Source organism: Benincasa hispida, chromosome 6 (assembly GCF_009727055.1).
Source record: "Benincasa hispida cultivar B227 chromosome 6, ASM972705v1, whole genome shotgun sequence".
NCBI lineage: Eukaryota > Viridiplantae > Streptophyta > Magnoliopsida > Cucurbitales > Cucurbitaceae > Benincasa > Benincasa hispida.
In genome coordinates, this window is record NC_052354.1 from 15,764,914 (window position 1) to 15,790,826 (window position 25,913).

The 25,913-nt window shown below is 34.1% G+C and overlaps 2 protein-coding genes across 2 annotated transcripts; both read left to right on the forward strand.

Moving 5' to 3' along the window:
• Positions 1-17,700: 17,700 nt before the first annotated feature.
• LOC120079916 (pentatricopeptide repeat-containing protein At5g61400) lies at positions 17,701-20,700 on the forward strand (the record flags this gene model as incomplete). Its single annotated transcript, XM_039034371.1, has 3 exons — positions 17,701-19,882; positions 20,048-20,159; positions 20,249-20,700. A coding segment is annotated over one exon (1,998 nt), but the record flags the coding sequence as incomplete, so codon positions are not given.
• A 1,214-nt stretch (positions 20,701-21,914) lies between these two features.
• On the forward strand, positions 21,915-24,344 carry LOC120080179 (40S ribosomal protein S23). The gene is made up of 4 exons (XM_039034751.1): positions 21,915-22,026; positions 22,686-22,841; positions 22,926-23,052; positions 24,017-24,344. The coding sequence occupies exons 1-4, from the start codon at positions 22,022-22,024 to the stop codon at positions 24,155-24,157; spliced, it is 429 nt and encodes a 142-aa protein (XP_038890679.1). The 5' UTR covers positions 21,915-22,021; the 3' UTR covers positions 24,158-24,344.
• The last annotated feature ends 1,569 nt before the right edge of the window (positions 24,345-25,913 follow it).

A 25,913-nucleotide genomic window follows, 5' to 3' on the forward strand; every position in this document is an offset into this window, starting at 1 on the left:
ATATAATGTGATATTAAAACTATAGGTTATAAATATAATATGATAAGTTAGTTATTATATTTATTTATAATTAAACAATTATGAGATAATTGTTGAATTGGTAATTCTTTTCTCCATTAACTGTACAAGTGGGAGGTTAATTTTAGTTATTTGATAACCGAAGGATAAAAATGAAGAGAGTTTTCATTTTGTAGAGTATCGCTTCATTAAGTGATTCACTAATCGTTTACTCACGAGAGCCTACACGATAGCCCTCACGAGAGACTAAACGATAGCGAGATATTTGCTAAAAGATCGTGTAAGTGAGATTTGCTAAATGATCGTGTAAGTGAGATATTAAGCGATCAAGTGAGTTTTGCTAAACGATCCTGTAAGCGAGATTTACTAAATGATCGTGTAAGCGAGACACTAAGCGATCAGGCGAGAGACTAAACAATTAGCTTGACGATTCTCACAAGAGCGAGATTTACTAAACGATCAAGTATTCTCAGTCTATGCGATAGACAGTTTCCTTCTCCTACTTGCTTGGTTGTGTAGTTTGGTCATTAGATTCCTCTTTCCCTCTACCAAATTCACACAGAGCCCACACCCCCTGGATTTTCACTCCGATAATACCAAGGTTGCCGAGTGGTAGTGTCGAAGGGTGTTTGTTCGTGGAGAAGTCTGTTCATGATTACAAGCGACAACAAGAGATTGCTAGCCAGACGATTGGAGCGACAACGAGAGATCACTGTTTCTTTGCTCATGAGAGATCGGTTTGGCTAGACAGCGACAGTAAGAGATTTTCAGGAGAAAAATGCTTGAAGGGTATGTCTCTTTTTTATTATTATTATTATTATTTATTTAAGATAACATGTTGTAATTTGTTATAAGACGCATGCCTATTATGTATGTTTGTGAATGCTTTGTATTCTTGCACAATGGGCTTGGAAAGGTCTTGCTTCCGCTCATGGAGATCTCGGTTTAGATTTTCCTCCGTTGCTTGCTTATAAGACAATGGATCCTCAACTTCATCATCAGACATGATGTTTTGGGCTTCAGTCATACCCATGTAGCGTTCTGGTGGGTTCACAACCCTTCTACTACGTCGAGACAGTCTCAACTCTTGAGATGGTTGACTAGATGAACTGACATCAATAACTCTTGTTGATCTATCAATCTGTTCAACAACTCTTATTGAACTCTCAGTAGTCTCACTAGAAATCTCATGTAAAATAAGCTTGCTTCGTGGTTTATGATCCCTCGTGTGGTCTTCTTCTAAGAAGATAGCATTTGTTGACACAAACACTTTATTCTCACTCGGATCATAGAAGCGTCCACTCCTCATTTCCCTAGGTTAGCCTACAAATAGGCAAACTTTCGAACGTGGTTTCAACTTCTTAGGGTTAGCAACAAGCACATGGATCAGACATCCCTAAATCCTGAAGTGGCGTAAGCTACCTTTACGGCCTCTCCACAACTCAAAAGGTGTTTCAGAAACATTTTTTGAGGGGATGTTATTCAAAATATAACGTGCAGTCTCCATTGCAAATCCCTAAAACGAGTCTAGAAGATGAGAATAACTCATCATAGACCAAACCATGTCCAATAGGGTTCTATTTCTCCTTTCTGATACACCATTCTATTGAGGTGTACTTGGGTCGAGAGTTGGGACGTGATTCCATGTCCTATCATATATGGAATTCGAGGTCCATATATTCTCCACCATGATCAGATCGCAGTGTTTTTATCTTCTTACCTAACAAGTTTTTAACTTCAGCCTTATACTTCTCGAACTTGTCAAGGGCTTCAGACTTACGTTGCATTAGGTATAGATACTCATATCTTGAATAATAATCTATAAAAGAGATGAAATATTCATACCCACCTCGAGCTCTAACACTCATCAAACCACAGAGGTCTGAATGTATAAGCTCCAAGGTTTCCTTGGCTTTATAACCTTTAAAGGTAAAAGGTCGTTTGGTCATCTTGCCTTCAAGGCATGATTCACATACTGGTAAGGAGTTTTCTTCTAAACTCTTTAAAACTCCACATTTCACCAACTTCTCAATCCTATTAAGGTTGATGTGACCTAACCTTAGATGCCAAAGATGAGCGTTTTCCTTAGAAGAAAGCTTTATTCTTTTTGCAGTTGTCATCGTTCTGAACATTTCAGTATTAAGCAAGGCTTTTATGACTAACGGCCTTAGTACATACAAGTTATTTTCCATTGAACCAAAACCAATATCCATACCATTCTTGAAAATAAGCATTTTACTCTCAGAAAAGGAGACAGTATAATCTTGTTCAATCAGACAAGAAACTGAGATTAAGTTTCTCTTTATATGAGGAACTACAAAAACATTATCCAGTAACAGATAACATTTCTTGTCCAAAAATAACTTCAGTCTGCCTACAGCAATAGCTGAAACAACCTCACCAGTACCTAGGAACTAAATCCATGGTAGGAATAACTAACATGATTAGTAGCACATGAATCAAGTATCCATACAGAATCATCATTCTCTACCAAACACGTCTCCAAGACAACTAAATCACATTTACCATCTTTAGACTTCTTCCTCTTCTGGAGAGTAATAGGATCAGTATCATAACCTAAATAAGCTCCAAGTTCCATTTTAGAGAACAATTTTCATCAATGAACTTCACCTGAGTCACCAACAATTGCTTTCTCTTTTAGTCCCTTGACATCCAAGAAAGGCTGGAGGTTATCTTGGGAACTGGTTTCTTTGTCGTCCATCCCTTTGTGCTCAAAAAGTGAGAACTGATGTTTAAACAATTCTTGTGACGAGTCCATGATCTTACGTGCTATGACCATATTCTCAACTCTCTTGGCCAATGCATCGGGTATGTTAGCCAAAATGTGAAGTCGGGCCATCGAATTAGCCTTCATCCACACCTCATATGCATTATGAATATTTCGCGGTACCTCAAGGGTCAGGACTTGAGGACACTCCTCAACCATGACAAACTCGAGGTCATTTACCACGAAATATGTTTAAGAGACTCTTTCCAATGTATGTAATCGGTAAAATTAAAAGAGGCAACTAACGAAAAATCATATATGTTGCTGAAAAGAACAAACACATTTATCTACATTAGATTTTAGCAAATACTCTTTAAAACAAAATCCAATTTGGTTTAGCAAAATCTAAATGAACCCCGTATGACATCTAGTTTTGTAATGACGCTTCAATGGTTTAGGACAAAAGCCACCAAAGGGTAGTCAATTTATCCCTCCTCTGAATTGAAACACTCTCAACCAGTCATTAATACCAGAACAACTCTTGTTCCTATAACGATTAGCCATCATTGATTTGGTCAAGAAATCATTAACTTGCTTAACAATTTCCCATAAGTGTGACCATTCATTTTAGATCCTAGAGTTTTGCCCAAGCAGCCAATCCGAACGGAAAAAATTCGATTGGGGCAAAAACTAAAGCGACCCTATCCATTTCTAGAGTTCACCTTGATATTGACCAACTGCACAAAAACCATCCGAAGGGGGACACTCCCAAGGCACCACGAAGCCGTGCAAGAAGATCTCACGGTGCAAACCAATGAAGGAGACCGCAGGATATGTTAACACACATCCTTCACCCACTTACTATAAACACTCTCTCCGTCCATCTTGATATTGAATCATGCAAATACCATCCGAAGAGGGATGCTCCCAAGGCACCACGAGGCCAAGCATGAATCTCATGGTGTGAACATTCAGGGAGAAATGTGAGTGAGATTGACATATCATGTATATATTTTCCTCTCACTAAGTATTTTATAACCTAGTGTTTAGTTTACTTAGAAAAACCACGATTAACGATTTTAACTAAGTGACTTTTTAGGTTTGCCCAAAATTAACTCTTATTTTAGAAAGTTGAACAACTTTTGATCATCATTCATTAAACCCTTTAACGAAGTCTTTGATCAAATGTCACATGCTTGCAATAAATCTATCTAATTCACCTTTCCAGGTAGGTTCCCAGGTAGGGGTGTTCCATTTCCGTCAGCTTAATTACCCTAGCGTAGCCAGAACCCGCCTTAGACAAAAGGTCCCTTATAAATAGATTTAATACAGATTTAATATTTTATGAAAATTAATTTAATCCTATTAAACCGATTTAAAAGATTAAACTTAGGTATCTAATTTCATTAGAACCAAGAACTTAGGTCTATCTCAATCCAATTTTAAAACCTTTTTAAAAAACATGAGTTCACCTAAGTTTGCATGCAACTCTTTCTTATTAATTTTAGTTCTAATTTCCGTTATAACATTTATAACAGGAAACAACCAAAACCATCCACAATGCAAAGCAACACATACAAGGCATTCATAACTCTTATAAAAAAAGCCTAAGTGTCATGCTCCATGCATTGTTCATTCATTACTATTGGTATATAACACTTATATAACAAAGCAATGAACCAAGCATACATGCTTCCACCCACCCTTATACTATAACTCTTATAATATAACGATGATGCATGAATATGCTTAATGCATGCATAAATATAACTCTTATATTTCATGATGCACGCACATGCTTTCTTGTAATTTCATCCAATTACAATATTATAACACTTATAATATATGATGCATGAATAAAATGCATAACCTAAGGTGGATTTTAAATCTATATGTCATACACTATGGCATATAAACAAACATACATCTCATGTATATTAAATAAAAGTTGATGAACTGGGATAATTAGCCTCAAATCCTTAAGAAAAAACAAAGTTAACTATTACAAAGAAAAATGAGTCCCCAGTTCAAACAGGCGAACTGGGCCTTGAATCGTTCGGGCGAAGAACGTGTCTCCTTGATCATGTACCATAAACTTGTGATGGCCTAGCAATGCTATATGAGCATAAATGATCATTTAGTAATGATCGTGTACCTTTGACTATGCGATGAAGCATGAAGGCCACGCGATCGTGTAGCGTGCATCGTGCAATGCAAGCCTTAAATGATCAACTAAACGACAACGATGTGGCGAAGCATAATCGTCTAAACGATTATTGAGCAAGCGTAAGGTATCATATGTCGGGTGATCGCATAGTCAGTAACTATGTGATAAAGCATGCTGAACTACATGATCATTTAGTGTACGCGCCTTTTATTAAACGATGAGTGTCAAAAACTCTATACGATCGTTTACCTCCAGTGTCCACGCGATTGAGCAACCAACGCTACATGATAGAGTAAACTCTTTATCCCATCGTTTAACATTAGCTAAACGGCCATTTAGTAAATACTACACGATTGTTTAGCCAAATCTCAACAATTTTTTAACCTGGGCTACACAATACGATCAACCTTTGGTCTTCTTCCTCGATGAGAACTGCATTTCCATGCTTCGAAACTTCATCACGTGCGACTCAAAAAACTTTAAACACTTTGAATACAGACTCGTGAAGAAACTCTTATCAAAGAGTACCTCTGAGCAGAAGCGAGATCAACTCATTATGATAGAATTAATGCATTCACAATCAAACAGACCAGATATGCAATATTCAACAAATTACTGACATGCTTTGAAAACTAAATAACAAGAGAACGAAATAATACCAGTTGAAGAACTCTTCTTCACCAAAATCTCACTTTCGAATAGGGACTGCTCCTTTCGCTCTCGTTGAGAACGTTCATTCTAGTTGTTCACCATATCATGGTGTCTAACCACGAACGGTCTCCACACGAATACAGCAACGGGGAGGACACCACCACTTAGAAACCTCGGTATTCTCGATGTTAAAATCCAGGAGGTGTGGGCTCTGTTGGATTTGGCATAGGGAATGAGGAGGAGAAGATCGTATACCACGATCAAGTAAGTGGAAGAAGGCTGTTATCTATCGTATAGACGATGCTTGATCGTTTAGAAGCAATACACGATCGTTTAGTAAATAGGCTGCAATCGTATAGACGATCGTTTAGTAAACGCTCGGGCGCGCGATCGTTTAGAAAAAAGCTAGACGATCGTTTAGCAAATCCTATGCGATCGTTTAGTAAGCTGCATGCGTGTATATGATCGTTTAGAAACGTTGAGCTATCGTGTAGGCTCTCGATTTGCTATGCGATAGGCTGTATACACCAAACGTGAGCAAATTACCAATCTTTTGCAAAATGAAAATGATTTTCATTTTATTCTTCAGTTACAAAAACTGAATGAAACCTCCCACTATCACACGGTTACAGAGAAAACGTCGACACAATTATCCTATAATTGTCCAATTAAAAAATAATAAATAAAATCATATTATATTCATTAACCTATGGTTTAATATCACATCATATGAAATACATTAACCATAGTCTTTTCTTCTCCACTAGATATAAATCATATTTATATCAATTTCCTCCAAATAGTGTATCTCATACATAAAGTCAATCATATCATATATAATTAACCAGTTCAATCATATCATATATAATCAAACTCCCTCTTGTCAATTTGAATACTTCAAATTGAACCAAAAACTGATTCTCAACTTAAATTCATTGAGCTACCAAGGGGACCTTATGAACTATGGCTAGAAGCTTCAACGATATATGAATAACTGACTAAACTCTTTAGCCACGAGACCCACCATCCATTTCTGCTAGGCATTCCACTAAAGACCGACAGTTGCACTCTTCTCACCACAAATATATTTATGTGTCCATTGAATATAACCAATCAACAGTGCGATAACCCTTCACATATGCTCGTAAGTACAGCTGGGCCAATTTACCGTTTTGGCACTGTAGTTACATCTAACTCCTTAAGTACCACTTATTCCTTTAATGAACAATATAACATAGTTCTACTATGTGTGGACACCTCTCGGGCTATGAGAAGGTGTATGGCGCCACATCATTCAAGCCACGAAATCAGCCTTTAAGGGAGCAATCTATCTACTTACCCTTGCTTCGGGGAAGGAGTGAATTCCATCTTGTGTAGTTGAGTTCCTAGCTCCCAAATCAGACGAATCCCCAAAGTGATAAGTTTGAGTCGGCAATCTGGCCACTCGCACCCATGTAAATTAAAGCACCGCCCTCAAAGGTAGAAGTTCCCAACTCAAGATTGAGGTCATGTTACATGTGGTCATCCTAGTGAAGTGAAGTCTTTGTCATGAACGACGTTATATAACGAGACTATAACACTTCGTGGTCCGGTTTTATACAAACTTTTTGTCTAAGACGCCCCCGCTCGCATGTCCCCACATGAATGATCAGGATCAGGCCATCTGTAGCAAGTCACAACACTTGTAACTATTCTACAAAGCAGGCCGCATCCGTAGCGTTGCCAGGATAAGGTTTCCCTCCTATACCTATATACTACAGACCATTTTGCTTATCACTTAAGACATGATCCACTTGTATGTCTCCACATAAATGCTTAAGTTACAAATGATTGTAAAGGATTTTAGTTTATTAGTTTGTGGTAAAGCAAATAAAACATCCAATGTTCATAGACAATAAGTGAAGAAAATATCATATATTATACATCACAAGCATTTGTTCAAAACTATGTTTACAAACTACAGGACACAAGAGTTTAGGGCATCATCCCCAACAGATTGCTTGTTAATTATGACCAAAAACACAGTAGGCCTTACAAATTAACAATTTGTAAACTTAAAGAAAGCTTTAAACAAAGGAAACTATCCCGTAAACATCCATCAACACATCCACAAACACATTTAACTCTTAAACGCATTGTAGAACAAACTTAAAACCTATCACGATTGTAAAAGAAGTTCAATACAGCAATGGTATTTGGAATATCAGAACAACCTAGCTCTGATACCAATTGAAGGAAATCACAAACAGAGATCTCCATGAGTAGCGAAAGTGGACTGTTCCAAATTCCATTCGAATGAACATAAACAATTACAATGTTAAACGGGAACTAATAAGTTATGCATTAATTGAAATTACAACATGCTATAAGAGAATCAAAAGATAGAGTATGCATACCTTTGAAGAATCATTTTCAAGAATCCCTCGATCGAAGTCCAATGCGTCCAAAAACAGCACACGAATGTAAGAACAGACTGCGATCAACAGCATGAACAACTTGATGCTCCTCAAACCCAATCGAGTCCAACTTGATTCACAGATAGATGTAGAACACCACAATAAGTGTTACCTTGGTATTCTCAGTGTGAGAATCTAGGAGTTGTGGGCTCTGTATGATATTGGCTTGAGGAAGAGAGGGGGTTTATGATCGAGTAAGTGGGAGATATGAACACTGTCTATCGCATAGACAATGTACTCGATCGTTTAGTAAATGAAAGCCTACCGCATAGACTTTGCTACTCGATCGTGTAGCAACGATCAGTTGAGTAACTATCGTATAGTTAACTTTAAGCGATCGTTTAGTCTCTGTCAACACTATCGCTTAGTAAAACTCTTTTACTTGATAGCTTTTTCTGTGAGTATTATCGAATGAATTCAACCTCTAAATTTGGAAAACAATTTTCTTTTTATCTCATGGTTACCGTAAAACTTCCAATAACCTCCCATTCAATCGGTTATTAGAGAAAAAGAATTAATTATCATATAATTAATATATTATAAATAAATATGATAACCAACTTATCATATTATATTTATAATCTATAGTTTTAATGTTTCATCATATGAAACATATAAATCATTGTACTTTTTCTATTTTATGGTACTTAATATAAATCATATTTATATTAATTCCTCCAATTAATGTATCTCATATATCACACCAATTATCTTACATATAATTGAATTTCCTCTTGTTAATTTGAACACTTCAAAGTAACCCCAAAAACTGATTCTCAACTTGAACCCATTGAGCTACTAAGGGGACCTTATGGACCTGTAGCTTGAAGCTCCAACGATACGTGAATAACTAACTAAACTCTTTAGTCATTAGATCCACCATCCATTAACTGCCAGGCACTCCACTAAAGACCGACAACTGCACTTCTCATTATAGATATATTTTTGTGTTCATATAACCAATCAACAGTGCGATAACCCTTCACAAATCGCATGTAAGTATAGTTGGACCAATTTACCTTTTTTCCCCTGTAATTACATCTAACTCCTTAAGTACCACTGATCCCTCTAATGAACAATAAGTCATAATCCTACCATGATTGAGTCATCTCTTCTAAAGAGAGGGTATGGTCGCTATGTTCGAGACTTGAAATCAGCCCTTAAGGGAGCAATTTATCTACTTACCCCTGTTTCGGAGAAGGAGTGAATTCCGTCTTGTGTAATGAGTTTCTAGCTCCCCAATCAGACAAATCCCTAAAAAGGTAGGCTCGTTGAGTTGGCAATCTGGCCACTCTTATCCATACTAATCAAAGGACCACCCTCATAGGCAGGAGTTCCCAAAACACTCAAGATTAAGGTCATCTCACCTATTTTCGTTTTAGTGAAATGTAAGTCTCAATTATCAACAACGTTATATAAAAAGACTAATTATCTCGTGGTCCGGTCTTGTACAAACTTTTTGTATAGGACACCCCTGCTCGCATGTCTCTATATGAATGGTCAGGATCAGACCGTTTGTAGCACTTACAATACTTGTAAATATCTACAAAGCGGGTCGTATCCATAGTGTCACCAAGATAAGATATCCATCCTTTATCCTTATACTACAGACCATTTAGGTTATTACTTAAGGTATGATCCACTTCTATGTCTCGCATGTTGGGTTTTATGTCCTAAAACTCGCAGTTTGTAAAATGATAAACATTTTCTATAATCAATATACTTATTATTGATTTCATAAATTGTATGAAAGTCTAAATCCAATAAACTAAGACTCATGACTATTGTATGAGTACTGAACTTTATGTGGAGACATAAGAGTGGATCAAGTTTGAGTAAATAGTCAAGATGATCTATGGTACATGAATAAGGTTGAATACTTTATTCTGGTAACACCATTGGATGTGACCTACTCTGTAGTTGTTACAAAGAGTTTTAAAGTGCTACAAATGAAGTGATCCTAATTCGTACATGTTATGACATAAGGAGTGGGGGCGTCCTATGCAATGAGTTTTCATAAGATCAGGACCAAGAAATTAGTCACTATTACTTTATATCGCAGTTTACTCTATGAGACCGACTATTTCACCTAGATGACCTAAGTAACTCGATATTAATCCTGAGCTAACTATGAACTCCTATTTATTTGGGATTACCCTTTGATTTGCATAGGTGAGGATTGACTCAACAACGCCGACTCAATAAGACTCCCATTTCAGAGGTAAAACTGAATAGATAGCTGGGGACATAAAGTGCAAGACGGAGTTCACGCTTACCCAATTTAGGGATAAGAGAAATGTTGTTCTCTCGAGTACTGAACCCAGATCTTGAACAAGGGGTCCTACCCTCTCACTAGGCTAAGAGAGTTTTGGTTTAGTGATTGGATCACAAACCAGTTGTTCATTAGAGGATCAGTAGGAACTTCAGGAATAAGACGTAACCTCAGTGGTAAAACAAATATTTGACCCAACTGTTATTACAAACAACCTGTGAAGGGTTGACTTGCTGATTATGGTTAAATCATGTGGACATAATATATTTACAGTGAGGGAAGTGCAACTATAGGCTTTAGTGGAGTGACCTATTAGTTAACGAATGAGGATTAATCTGGTCTAATGAGTTTAGCCAATTAATCTCGCTTGCTGGAGCCCATGATTTATAGGTTCACGAGGTCCCTCTACTAGCTCGTAACAGACTAGCTCTAGAATAGCATGATAAGTTAATTTGTAACGTTCAAATTAGAATTAAGGGAATTCATAAGTATATAAGATATAATTACGTGTTTAATTTGAGAATTAACGGAATAGGATAATTTATATATTCAAATATGATTTGAATATATAAAGATGGATATGTATAAAAATTAATTTAATATTTGATATTAAATTAATTAAGTTTTATTAAAAAATTAATTTGTGAAATTAATTTCATTTTTTCAATTTTTAAAATCAAAATGAATTTTTAAAATATCATTTTTGATTTTATGATAAAATTGGAAATTTAGGAAAGCAAAACACAAATAGAAAAAGTTGATTTTCCATTATCCATGTTTCAACTTGCTCACACAAAAGCTTTCTTCTTTGCCTTGTCTTCTCCAAGCATGAGCTGCAACTCATGCAACTCTCTCCTTTTTATGTTGACTTGCAATATAATGAAGAGATTGGAGTGAATTTCGAGAATGCAATCTATCGAGAATTTTAGAGAAAATTCGAGTTGAAGAAAGGGTTCTTTACCAAGATTGCTATTGTGAGCTTTTCTTCTCCATCCCTTGATTCAAGCTTGTTTTGAGTCCCACAACTCAATCTAAAGTACCAAGAAAATAATGAGGAAGATCTTGAGGTGGTCTGCAACAAAATTCAAAGAAGATAGCAGCTGGAGAAGGATCTTTGAAGAAGTTCTACAAGAGGTATGTCTTGAAACTCACTTGTTTTCTGCAAGAGCATGCTTTATATTTTGCAAAAATTAGTGAATTAGAGTGCTTAGATGATCCTTGTGCTTCCGCTGTTATCGATACAATCCTACATCACATACATGCTTAAGGTTACATAGAATAACCATGGATCTTAGTTTATTGGATATGAGTAGATACAAATAAAATAACTCTTATTTTATTAATAATATTGTGTGTACAAAAGTTTACAAACTACGAGATTTCAGGAGAATTAGGACACCAATTTCAACATATGCTTGGGTCATCAAATCTATCTTCGATATCCATGTTCATAACAGAATTGTTGTCGTGGATGGGAGGAGGAAGCCATAAGGTGTTCTATTTCCATAAAAGCCTAACCCACAATCTTGTCCTGTAGTATTAGAGGCGAAGATGGGAAGGAGACCATGAAGTAGTGATGAGAGGCAACGAGTTGGAGAGGTAGTCATTGATGTTAATGTCCTCAGGTAAAGATGGATTGGTGGAAAATGTGTTACTTGGTACAAATAGAGTGTGATTACCTTTAATGGTGATAGAGAAAGATTTAGGAGAGGTAATAGTGGATGATGGATCAGGTAAGGTACTGATAGAAATTTGGGTTGGTTTCTTGATAATGGGATTTTAATTAGACTTTTAGGAGTTTTAATATGGGACAATTGATTTTTGGGTGGTTTAGAAAGGATCGATGGGCCTACGAAAGATCCGGTGTGGGTCACTGGGTTTTGGGTGTATCGGAAAGGGTCGATAGGCCAATGGTTTGTTCAATGCGAGTCGATAAGCTTTTGGGTGGGTCGAGTTGAGCCAAATGAGCTTTGGTTGAGGATATCAGGCCCGATCCAGTAGATGGAAAGAAGGGAAGAGTGACAGATCGAGGAGAAGAAGATGGTTTTGATGGGTTAAAAGGAGGGGTAAAGTTGTGTAGAGTCAAATCTGAAGAAGTAGCAGAAGCAGCGATACAGTTTCTTACAGTCGCATGAGTGTTGCCCTCTCCGACATACTCTATTTCTGTAGGCCCATGGATCACATATCCAGGTAAAAGGCCAAGGATGCTTCTCTGATTTAGTAAACCCTGGTCAGTTCTAGAACACCAACGACAAGTTTCCATGAAATCCGGCCACATAGCCAATGTGATTCTCTGTCACAAAGAATGGATCAATTTGATTAGAGATAGAAGATGAAGAGGAAGAAACAATCCAAACCTCCATCGAAATGAAGCCTGTATGATTAATCTTTATCCTTATAGATGCTTCCATCATATCCATTCTATTTAGAGTCTTCCTTGCAACCTCGATAAAACCACTGCAACGATCACCAATGAATCTTAAGGTATCCTCATCCCATCTATTAAATGTGAGATTTCAGATTTCGATCCTTCCCCCATACGAGGGGACAATCTGCTTCTGATATGCTAAGACTTGGTTCCATTGTTCAAACTTCATCATGAAGGGATCCACCTTGTACCATCCTTTGATCTTCCACAGAGTGTTTACCTATTCTTCACCCGCATAATGCAGAATAGCTCGATATGCTAAGAAAGATTAACAACACAACAATAATCGTCCATTGAAACTTGTAATTTAGTATTTAAGGTGCTTATCATTCTTGAAATTGGACAAGAATAATTTAGGGGTAGCTAGCTCAAACACACTCTAGAGTTACTCTTAAACATTATTTTAATAATTCAAACTAAGTTTGATGATGTAAGAATTGCATTTAAAAGTGTAAAATTAAATAATAAGTTAATATTGAGTGATCAAGTGTATTTTAGAATAATTTTGAATATAACAAAAGTGATTTTGATACTTTCAAAACCACTCCCAAGCATGCACAAAGAGACATTAGTTACTAATCACAAGTTCCAATATTTATTTTCACAATTACAGTACTTCATTCCAAGAAGATAAAAGGAAAACAATTCTCACTTTCATCCACAAAAGGGTTTATCCATGGTTTAAAATTTCAGTCAAAATCTCAAAATTTTGAAATTTCGATAGGGGGATTATTTCAATTTTTCTTCAAGTTTTCAAAATTTAGGAATTTCCTTCGACATTTTCATAGAAATTTTGAAGGTTTTTTTTTTTAAAAAAATTGAAATTAGCTATGCTAGTTCAATGAAAGTTTTTTTTTTTTTTTCTTTTACCATAAATTTTTTTCATGAAACCATATATTTTTAAAGAAATCTTTTTCATTGAATTTTCACATCGTTTCATCTCAAACTTGAATTGATGTGAGTTCTCTAGTATTCCTTTCATTTTCTCTCAAGCTCTATCTGCGTTTTTAGTTCTATTTTTTTCATTTCTTTTCCGCTATGTTATGTTAAGTTTAATGTTATGCTTTTTACATCCCTCTCGTGTTTAATATTATTATTTTTATATATTTATTATGTTATGTTAAGTTAATATCATGCTTTTTCATTTTTGTATCCATTCCATTTTATGATAAACATTTTATAATTATTTTATATGCAAATATTTCATGTTCTTTATTTTTGTAATTAATTTTCAATATTAGATATTATTATGTAATTATTTTTTATTTATTTTTAAAATTTTTCTGCATGAACATTTACACAAATAGTATATAAATGTTGTCCTACTTCATAGAAATTTAAATTAAAAAAGTCAATTACAGTTTAATTCAATCACAATCAAAGTTTCATTAACCAATTAAAATAATTTCCATCAATTTCTATAAAATTTCTCAAAATTTTCATCGATATCGATATTTCTATAAATTGGGGACATATTTAGACCATTAAATGGAGCAGTAAATTACGTAATTACGAAGTGTAATTACATATTTAGACATGGATATTGCTAAATTGCCAATATTTAATCTTGAACTCGGAAGGGCAATTACATAATTAAGTGGACAAAAGAACTCCATCCACCAGAATGTGGTGTGTGTATATATAAATTTTCCGTCCCGCCGATTAGGGTTTGAGTTACCGCCTGTTAGTCTCCACACTCTGCTTTTGGATTTGGGCGTTTCTTGAAGAAGTTGCAGCATCTTCCTTATTCGCCATCATGGGGTACGCATTTCTCTCTTCCATGGCCTTTTTATCTTCTTCGTTTTCATCCAATTATGTTTTCTCGAAGAAGTTGTTCATATTGTTTGTTGAACTTTTATGAACAAACAAATGGAAGTGGAGCTAGCTTGAAAAAGCGTTATTTCGTTCGGATCTTTGATTTTAATCTGGCTATTTGTTAGGATGTTAAACTGGAAATGGTAAACCTGGAGAAAGAATGCTTGAGGACTACCTTTTTTTTTTTTTTTACGCAAAAGTAGAATGGACTGTCGAGGCACTAGTTGATTATCTCTTGTCAAGCGAAATCTATTGGTTTAAAACGTGTTTCGATACGTTCTAGTTGGTTTACTTATAAACTGATAGGCTTGGAGTTGTGGATAATCTGTTTTTTCTTTTTTCGTTTAAGATGATGTGAGTGCATACGGTTGGAAGAATTTTGTCATATAGTATCGGTGGAAACGGCTTTTAAAATTCATATTCTAAGCTTGAATACTGTTGTTGATATCCCCCGTCTCCCTCTCTGTTCATGTGGTTGAAATAATTTATCCAATAATACAATTAGAAACAACTTTTGGAAATTCGAGACTCGTATACCATGTTTGGATATTTGTTGTTTACAGCTTTTATTACTAATTTCTTGGGAGATTTCTCACCCTCACTTTGCTGGCTCTTTAGTCTCTCTCCGATTATCTATTTTGTTGTGGAGTATATTTGGATATTAAGAATGAAAATACCTTTCCAAATTCAAAAACTAGAAGCTTGGATGATGGACATTCAAGATAGTTTCTATCTGTAATTTCGTAGGAGACATAAACTTAGATTCTTCGTCCTTATTGAATTTCATATGCATGCTGTCAATTTTAACCTGCAGTTACATCACTATAAGAATTTAAATTTCCAAAACTAAATTATTACCAATTTAAAAGTACTTGGCTAAATCATTACTGGCTTTAAGTTTAATTTTGTATCTAAAATGCAAAGATGAGTATAACTCCACTAATAAAATCATTATATTCTCCATCATAAGATATAGGTAATAGTATTTTTTTTATTTAATAAATAAATAAATAAATTTATTTATATATATAATTTTTATTTTTAAATTTCCACATCACGATTGTTTAATAAAAAAAATTAAGTGCCATATCATTTTTTTGTTAGGTCAATTAACGGTCATATGATTCCATGGACTATTTAGCACTATTTTTCAAACCTTAGGGATCAAATAGATATTAGGGTGAAACTTTAGGAGATTTTTTATGGATGACCCATTCCCAGTCCGCTAAATGATTAATGACCCACCCCCAAAAACAAATGAAGACTACCTTTGTGTTTGTATCAAAGCGCACTACTACATTTTATATTGTATTACGTAAGGGATATCTTTTTTATCGTAGCCCTAATCCGGTTGCCATGTCTATTTCGACCTTCATTTTTCTCATTCATTGATGTGCTCTTGCTATTGAATATGGCTTCAGATTGGGGAAAAATGAAGATTGCGATAAACATGACCATCGAGTTAGAGATAAGATAGAAAAGACATCCCTATTGCGACAATGAATAAAATCCGGTAGTGCACTTTACAGAAGGTTGGTTTTCATTTGTTTTTGGGGCAAATCATTAATTGTGTAAGGGCTGAGAATAGGTCATCCGTACAAAAATCTCAAACTTAAAAGATCAAAAGATTATTTTTTTCATTTATTTATTGTCTTTAAATTTTAAATGAGTGACCATTTTGGTCCCTTAAAAATGAAACAAGAATGAAAATAAAAAGACCAAAATAGTTACTTTTGAAAAGTACAAGGATTAAAATGAATAGAAAGTACCTGGACAAAATGAATTGGACGAAATAATTTTAAGAATATTTCTCCTAGCAATGCAATCCAAATTACGAGACGACACCGTTCACTAGGAGACCATATGACATTCATTTCTGAATTTCCTCAAAATTAGGGTTTGAATTTTTTGAATTGCCCGTTTAATCGGAAATATTCTCTTCTATCTCAGTTTTTGGGCATTTGTTGTAGATGTTGCAGGATCTTAATCCGCTATCATTGGGTATGCATTTTTTTGTTTTCTACTTCATCTGAAAATTTTGTTTGGATATCAACACAAGTTTGCCATACATTCTTGAAGGAATTTTATTTTTTGGTTTCAGATTTTACTGTTATTTTGGATCTCCTTGTATTTTTAGTTGTTTTATGAACTTCGTACACGAACAAATGGAACTGAAGCTCACTATGAATGAATTTCAAATGAATTATTTCATACGAGCTACAGAAGTCTCAAGTCTTGAAATGAGAGTCAACTATAGTTTTCAAATAAACTCAATAAAATTCTATTGACTATGACTAAGAGTACGTAATTTGCTATTGGATATGCTAAACGATTACTGATGGGCATTTTATACTTCTATTGTAAATGTAAAAATCTGGATGATGAGATCAAAAGTGAACTTTGATGACTTTACAATTTTGTACAAATAGATCATATGTTGAAATTGTATTATTATGTGTGTAAAAATGTATATGTTATTATTATTTTTCAATGTAACACAAGTTTAATGTTTGGGACATTTAGTTTTATGTACCTATTTCGATGGGTTACCTTCTTCTTAACCAAAAGTCGACCCCCTTTTTCTGCAATGTGTTGTATCCAAAAGGAAATTTTTTGTATATTCCGAACTTTTAATTGCTGGTAACCGCACACACATCCAAATAAAAAAGAAAAAGAAAAGAAAAAAGGAAGAAAGGAAGAAGAACAAAGAAAACGATACGATCTAAATGGGGTCATGAAAGAAATTATGACAGTGCACATAGAAGCATCTGTCGTAGAGTGTATGACTACAAATAGCTAGATTGCTCTACCCAATAGTGATTTTTATATGATCTCATTGGATATTTCCTAATATATTTGAGAATAACTAAGCTACTTGAAATATGGATCATTGAGACTGTAACTAAGATGAGACGATTTTACTGCAATGTTTCCTTATATATTTGGCTATCTACTTCTGAATCCGAATCTCTATCTATTGTTTTATTTTATTTCTTTGGTGATTGCCGTTCAATTTAATTTCTTGCTGTCCTTGGAGCCATGTATATCTATGACTTCAAGTTTATTAGTATACCTCCACATTTATTATATTTAATTTTGGTTTGTTTTTACAGGTAATTGGCAACAAATGTGACATTTATCTTGATGATGGGTGGCTGTGGTTAAACGGCAAACTGTCTTTTGCAATGGACAGTTTGCAAACGAAATGTGAGGATGTTGATGACACAACTCCCACTGAAAAGTGCTCTTGTTCGTATTGGATGCCAGGGGACCATGCTTCAGGTTGTTTCTCTGTCATCGTCAACACCTGACAGTCCAATTACTACCGTACTCAACTGCAGAAGCCCTAGGAAAGCACTTGAATTCTTCAATGCGGCTCCAGAAAAGAATACTCAGCTTTACTCAGCCATCATTCACGTCTTAGTTGGAGCCAAGTTATTTTCCAATGCCAGATATTTGCTAAAAGATCTCGTAGAAGACCTCGTCGCAAAATCTCACAAGCCTTACTATGTATGTCAGTTGGCATTCAATGCATTGAGTCGCTTAAAATCCTCAAAATTTACTCCCAATGTTTATGGTGAGTTAATTATTGTCTTATCTAAGATGAGGCTTGTAGAAGAAGCTTTGTGGATGTACCGCAAAGTTGGGACGACACTCACAAAGCAGGCTTGTAATGTGCTTTTAGATGTCTTGGTGAAGACTGGGAGGTTTGAATTGTTGTGGAGGATTTACGAAGAAATGATTTCCAATGGGCTGTCTCATGATGTTATCACTTATGGCATCCTAATCGATGGTTGCTGCCGGCAGGGAGATCTTTTAAGGGCACATGAGATGTTTGATGAAATGAGAGTGAAAGGAATTGAGCCAACAGTTGTTGTGTACACCATTCTTATTCGTGGCCTTTGCTCAGAAAACAAAATGGAGGAAGCAGAGAGTTTGCATAGAGTGATGAGGGAAGTTGGGGTGCTTCCCAACGTGTATAGTTACAACACGTTGATGGATGGGTATTGCAAGTTAGCCAATGCAAAACAAGCTCTTAGATTGTATCAAGATATGCTGGGTGAAGGTTTAGTGCCAGATGATGTTACATTTGGCATATTAATTGATGGACTCTGCAAATTTGGCGACTCCAAGGCTGCTCGGAATCTTTCTGTGAATATGGTAAAATTTAGTGTTACTCCTAGCATAGCTGTATATAATTCTTTGATCGATGGTTACTGTAAGGCAGGAGATGTTTCTGAAGCAATGGCTTTCTTTTTGGAGCTGGGAAGATTTAAAGTTTCACCCGATGTCATTACATACAGTATACTTATTAGAGGTCTCTGTTCTGCAGGTCGAATTGAAGAAGCAGATAACATATTTGAGAAAATGACGAAAGATGGAATTCCTGCAAACTCTGTAACATATAATTCATTAATTGATGGGTACTGCAAGGAAGGCAACATAAAAAAGGCGCTGGAAATATGCTCCCGAATGACTGAAAATGGTGTCGAACCAAATGTGATCACTTTCTCAATGCTGATTGATGGGTATTGTAAGATAAGGGACTTGCGAGCTGCTATGGGCATATATTCAGAAATGGTTATCAAAAGCCTTTCTCCTGATGTGGTTGTTTATACAACTATGATAGATGGGCATTGCAAATATGGTAGCATAAAAGAGGCTCTTAAACTCTATAATGATATGTTGGAAAATGGCCTTACCCCAAATTGTTTCACTATCAGTTGCTTATTAGATGGACTTTGTAAAGATGGCAGAATTTCAGATGCACTCGAACTTTTCACGAAAAAGATAGGATTTGGGACTACCAGGTGCGATGTTGATGCGGGAGGAACCGAGCCTTCATTCACAAATAATGTCGTGTATACCGCTTTAATCCATGGATTGTGTGAGGATGGGCAAATTTTTAAGGCAGCAAAGTTGTTTTCAGACATGAGATGTTACGGTTTGCAACCAGATGAAGTGATTTATGTAGTCATGTTACAAGGGTACTTCCAAGTTAAACGTGTCCTCAACATGATGATGCTACATGCAGACATGTTAAAATTTGGTGTCATCCCAAATTCCGCCATCTACTCGATATTATGTAAGGGTTATCGAAAGAGCGGATTTCTGAAATCGGCTCTTAATTGTTCCAAAGATCTTGAGGAAGAATTACATTAACGAGGCTATCTAGTTGTGACTGGAGAAATTTTAAGCATCCCCATTGTCTGCTCCATGAAGCTGAGTGAAAAAAAGGTCACCCAGGAAACCGGGCTATTTTATCTCGTGCAAACACTTTGGAGCTTGACAAGGCTTACTCTTGTTGACTCATATGGAGCCTAATTCTCTCTCAAGATTTGATCATGTAAGTTATCACCAAATTTATTAGCGAACTTTTTATTTTGGAAATTGAAACAATAGCATGTAGATACCATATAGTTTCAAGGGAAATGGTACCTCCAACTTCCAAGCTAATATTCTTCTGCTGTTTTCGATTAATCTGTTTTTACTTTCATTTTTTCATATGCAGATTTTTTGTTGAGAAATTGGGGAATTGGTTGGGAATGAATGGGGAGGTGGTTTTCTACTTGTGAAGACCGAAGAGAGTTTCACTGTTGATCCTGAGGAAGATATAGAATCAGGTCCTTAGGGTTCAGATTTATGTAAAATTTGCTCTTGGTATTTATAATTCTTAGAATCTGAATTGAAAAGTTTATTTCATTCTTGACAGAAAACCAGAAAATCATTGAAGAAATGGTTTGAAAGGACAAGAACTTGGATACATTCCCATCATCTGAGTCACTTTATTGGATGGTTCATCTCCCCCAATTTGAGTTGAAAGACTACCGAAGTACCCCCCCAATCCCCATATTTCTTGGGAAAAAAAATTTCCCCCCTCCTAATTGTTGACATTTAATATATGGCTCAAATAAGTGTTGGCAACAGTAATTTAAAGCATGTTCACAACTAAATTGGAGGAACTTCCATGTCTATTTCTCGATGAACATTTAAATAGTATAGTATGTACGTAGGCCACGATTATCCAAGGAGAAATGTAATGAATTATTAGGAATCTGAAAAGTAGATTATTTGGTTACATTTATTGTTGTTTACTTGTTTGGAATTCACTTTCAAATCTGTAAACGAAAAATGCAATTTAATTGAAGTGTAGAGGGTGATCAATTGGATTGTGTTTCAAAATCACATGAGACCAACGAGTTGATATTATTATCATTATTGTTATTGATGGAATATGAGAATTATGAATTTGTAGTAAATTTGATAGATTTATAATTTCAAGTAAACGTGATTAAAAATAATTATAATCTTTTGCAATTGAATGTGACTTTATTTGTCATGTTAATGAGTTTCCTTCTTTTTCTTATATAGGGTTAGAATGATTTGTAAAATTTGTGTGAGAAAGATTAGAATGTTATAGAACAATTTGAGTTATGCTTATGTTAGCTTTTAATTAGGTGTTATCATAATTTGACCCACATAAATCTTTATAAGAGGTCAATGGTCACCATATTTATAATTTGAAGTCTAATTGAATTTTGATAAGGAAGCAATTAACTACTATTGTCCCAACTTTCTAAAATAACGTTGGAAGATATTGAGTAATATTGCAAACCAGGGGATCTGGTGGTCAAGTAGGCATGCAAGTTGAAGTCAGGTTGAAGTTGGTACTAAGGTAGAGTTTATATATATATATATATTTTAGTTCAACATGTGTAGTAGAATAATTTGAACCATAGATCTCTTGATTGATATTCAAATTCTCAAATATTGTCCCTAATTCTTTTATTATGAGAAGAAATAAATGAATGTCAGTTGATTGCAATTTAGTAGTATATTGGATGTTTGTTATCCTTGAAATTGGAAAAAGGAGTAGTTTAGGGATAGCTAGTTGGAACACACTCGAGTTAAAAAGATAAACTAATCACAAATTTCAATTTTAATTGTCAGAAGTACGTTAATAGTCACGAGATTTATAATTTGAATCCCCTACCCTACCACCAATTGTTCTAAAAAAATTCCAATATTAACTTTCACAATTATGAAACTTCATTCTAAAAGGAAAAACGAAAAAAAATAAAAAACAATTTCTCACTCCCATCCACAAAACTCAAAAGACATTTAAGCATTTAGTTCTAAACTATTAATTTTTTGTTTTGCATATAATTTTTTGTATTCTAATATATAGAATGAGAGATGGAACCTCCGACTTCCTAACTCATGCCAAATTACATAATATGAACGGTGTAATTACATATTTAGACTTGGGATATTGCTAAATTGCCAATAGTTAATCTTAGAACTCGGAAGGGTAATTACGTAATTATGTGGACAAAAGAACTCCATTCACCAGAATGTGGTCTATATATATACAATATCCGTCCCACCGATTAGGGTTTTGAGTTACTGCCAGTCAGTCAGCACACTCTGCTTTCGAACTTGGGCGTTTCTTGAAGAAGTTGCAGCATTTTCCTTATTCGCCATCATGGGGTACGCATTTCTCTCTTCCATGGCCTTTGTATCTTCTTCGTTTTCATCCATTTATGTTTTCTCGAAGAAGTTGTTCATATTGTTCTCTCTCTCTGTGTGTGTTAATGTGGTTGAATGATTTTTCTGCAATACAAGTAGAAACAACTTTTGGAAATTCTAAACTCATATACTATGTTTTGTTTACAAATTCTATACCTAATTTCTAGGGAGAGCTGTTGAGCTTACTCTCTCTTTCTCCGGTTATCTATTTTGTATATTTGGGTACTATGAGCGGAATTACCTTTCCAAATTCATATACTAAGCTTTGATGGTGGATATTACTGTTTAACAATTTCGATATGTAATTTCGTTGGAGGAGAAATAAGCATAGATTGATTCTTCATCCTCATGGAATTTCATATGCATGCTCTCATAATATGTAGAGTAAGTACATCACCGAGAGTCTTTAGCTCCATCCAAATTCTTGAAAATGCATTCTTACAAAAATGATTCTCTTACTGTTCTTTATTGTACAAAATATATTCAACTCATCATTTAGGATTTCCCCAAACCCTGCTATAGTAATGGCTGAATATTTGTATCATTTGTGCAACTTATTAGTTGATTTGATCATGTTATATTACTGATGATTGAATTTATTTTGTTTGCATGTCTTGCAGGAAGACTCGGGGAATGGGAGCTGGTCGGAAGTTGAAGTCCCACCGTAGAAGGCAGAGGTGGGCAGATAAGGCATATAAGAAATCCCATCTTGGTAACGAGTGGAAAAAGCCCTTTGCAGGTTCATCTCATGCTAAAGGGATTGTGCTGGAAAAGATGTAAGGCTATTGAATCTTATACTATTGTTGATGAGTTGTTAATTATTTATTAGTCTTTTGATAAAGTTGGATTTGCTAATACAGTGGAATTGAAGCCAAACAGCCAAACTCTGCTATTAGAAAATGTGCTCGTGTTCAACTGATTAAAAATGGAAAGAAGATTGCTGCTTTTGTACCTAATGATGGCTGCCTCAATTATATCGAGGAAAATGTAAGTTAATATAATTTGCTGATGCGTTTATGTTATTTTGTTGACTGTCTTTGCTTTCTATGCATGTTTATTTTTTCTGAAAAAGAAATCCAAGCCAAATTTTAAGAACTAGAAAAAAAAACTATGTTGCAGATTACTTTTTCTTTTGGTTTTTCATTTTTGTTGAACTAGGAGGTATTTGGATTTTCATTTTTCGATATAAAAATATTTGTAAAAAGTTTTAATAACTAAGACCCTATTTGGTAATTATTTTGTTTTTGGTTTTGGTTTTTGGAAATTAAAACGTATATCCTCCTTATTTCTTAGAATGATTTGCATCTTTCTTAAGTACAATAATTGAATTCTTAGTCAAATTCCAAAAACAAAAACAACTTTTTAAAAGTTGTTATTATTATTTTTTTAATTTTCAAAATTTAGCTTAGTTTTTTAAACCATTGATAAAAAGTAAATAAAATAAGAATAAATTTAGAGGTGGAAATAATATCTATAGACTTAATTTTCAAAAACAAAAACTAAAAACATGGTTACTAACGATGGCCTAAGTAAACAATGACGATGATCTGACTTGGTAGTAAAAAAGGATCATGGAATGAGTTAAATTTATGGTGACCACTAGAGTTTTCTCATAAGATATATTGTTGGTTATAATAGAGGAAGGGGAATAAAGAAGATAGGCATTGATGAGTGAATTTGGATTTGAGTGTGATCTCAATATATTTGGGTTCAATCATATTGTTGGACTAGGACGACTACGGTTGTTAGGCGCCTTCTCTTATATCGACCATTTGTGATGACTAAGGGTTCTCTTTTGCACATTCTCTTTTAAAAGATTGTTTAGTTTACAAGGTTCGCCCCAAATGACTTTCTACTTCTGTTGAAGCTTTGTTGTGTTGTAAATTAAACTTGAATTGAGAAGTATATGGGTGTGTTCGAACATTTATATTCGGAATTGTTGGTGTTACAGGACGAAGTTTTGATAGCGGGGTTTGGACGTAAGGGGCATGCTGTGGGAGATATTCCTGGTGTTAGGTTCAAGGTTGTTAAGGTCTCTGGAGTTTCACTTCTGGCTCTCTTTAAAGAGAAAAAAGAAAAGCCAAGATCCTAGACCTCTTTTTTTCTTTTTTTCCTTTTCCTTTTTTTTTTTTTTTTACCTTTTAATTATAAAATTTTAAAATCAAATTTTGATATAACTCTTTGATTTGTATTTTCAACGACTGGTCTCACTTGTCTTATTATTTTTCTTCAAACAATCTTCATATTCAACAAATAAACGTCACCTAATTTACATGCAATATGGAAGTATAGATTCAAGGTTACATAATATATACTTCTTAGATTTTGAATTTAGACTTGAGTTATTTCAAATGGACTTAGAACAAGTGCTAATATATATTTCATATTTTAATTTTAGTCTCATTTCTACTTGGATAAAATATCTTTTTGGTTCTTAAGTTTTAAGTGTAGTTTCTATTTGGTCTAGGTTTTTAAATGTTGCATTTTTGGTTCTTAAATTTAGAGTTTTGTTTAAACTTAGGACTAAGTTTTAAAATGTGATAATTTTATCTATGACATTTGTTTCAATTTGATCTTTACGTTTCAATTTTTCATTTTTAATCTCAATTTTTTATTAAATATTCATTTTTAATAATTGATGCCAATTTTTTTAATGAATTAAAAATAGTGAAGTTTTACCTTTACTTTTAAAAGTGATAAAAAAAAAGTTCTAATTAATTATAATTTTTTTAATAATTTTTAATTTATTAACATAAATTAAATACTAAAGATAAAAAATGAGAATTTAGTGAATAATTGAGTTTAAAAGTGAAAATTTTGATATATAGGATCTAACCAAATAAAAATTCAAATGTCAAGGGTAAGATTGTAATATTTTGAAACTTTGGGGTTAAATTAAAAAAAATTAAAAATTTATGTAACATTTTAAATCTTAAGGACTTAATAGAAACTATATCCAAAATTCAAGGACCAAGAAATATTTTTTCCTTAGTTATTTTACAAATATATATTTTGTATTATATAATAATAATACTAACACGATAAATTAGGACACAAATTGTTATTTGAAATGAACTCATATATTTGAAATTGAAAAAAAAAAAAGTAGATATAGATCTTATATAGCAAAATATGTTTTTGGTTTTAAATATGTATCTATTTGGTCCTTAAGTTTTATAATAGGTATTTTTAGTTCCCAAAATTTGAATAATAGTTCTATATAATCTCTAGATTCATTTGGTTGTTAGTTGACTTAATGATTTGGTGATTAGATTGTTAAACGATGATGTGTACTTGCTAGTCAATTTTCATTCTAAAACTCGATGGCTAAAATGTTAGATAGTTTTAAAAGATTAAAAAAAAAAAGGAAAATAAATCTTCAGTCTCGTTTGGTAGTTATTTGGTTTTTTGTTTTTGGTTTTGAAAACTAAGTCGATTTCATTCACATTTCTTACCATAATTTGCATCTTTTTTAAGTACAATGTTAAATTCTTAGTCAAATTTTAAAAATAAAAACAATTTATTGAAAGCTACATTTTTAGAAATTTGGAAGTAGAAGTAATGTTCATACGTTTAATTTTTTTTTTTAAAAAAGATAAAATGGTTACTAAACGGTGCGTTTAATATTTTTTATTATTTTATATTTTATATCTTGCATTGGAGACTAACACGATTTGGAGAATCTCAACCGATTAAAACCTTTGAACTTAAAAAATTGAGCCCTCTTGGACAAAAACTTCTATGACTTTGGCGGCATCTTTTGGTGATGTATGCCTAAGCCTACAATCGGTGGTGGAACGAGAAATTTTATATAAGGGGATACTATATGTATAAGTCTCACAAACAAA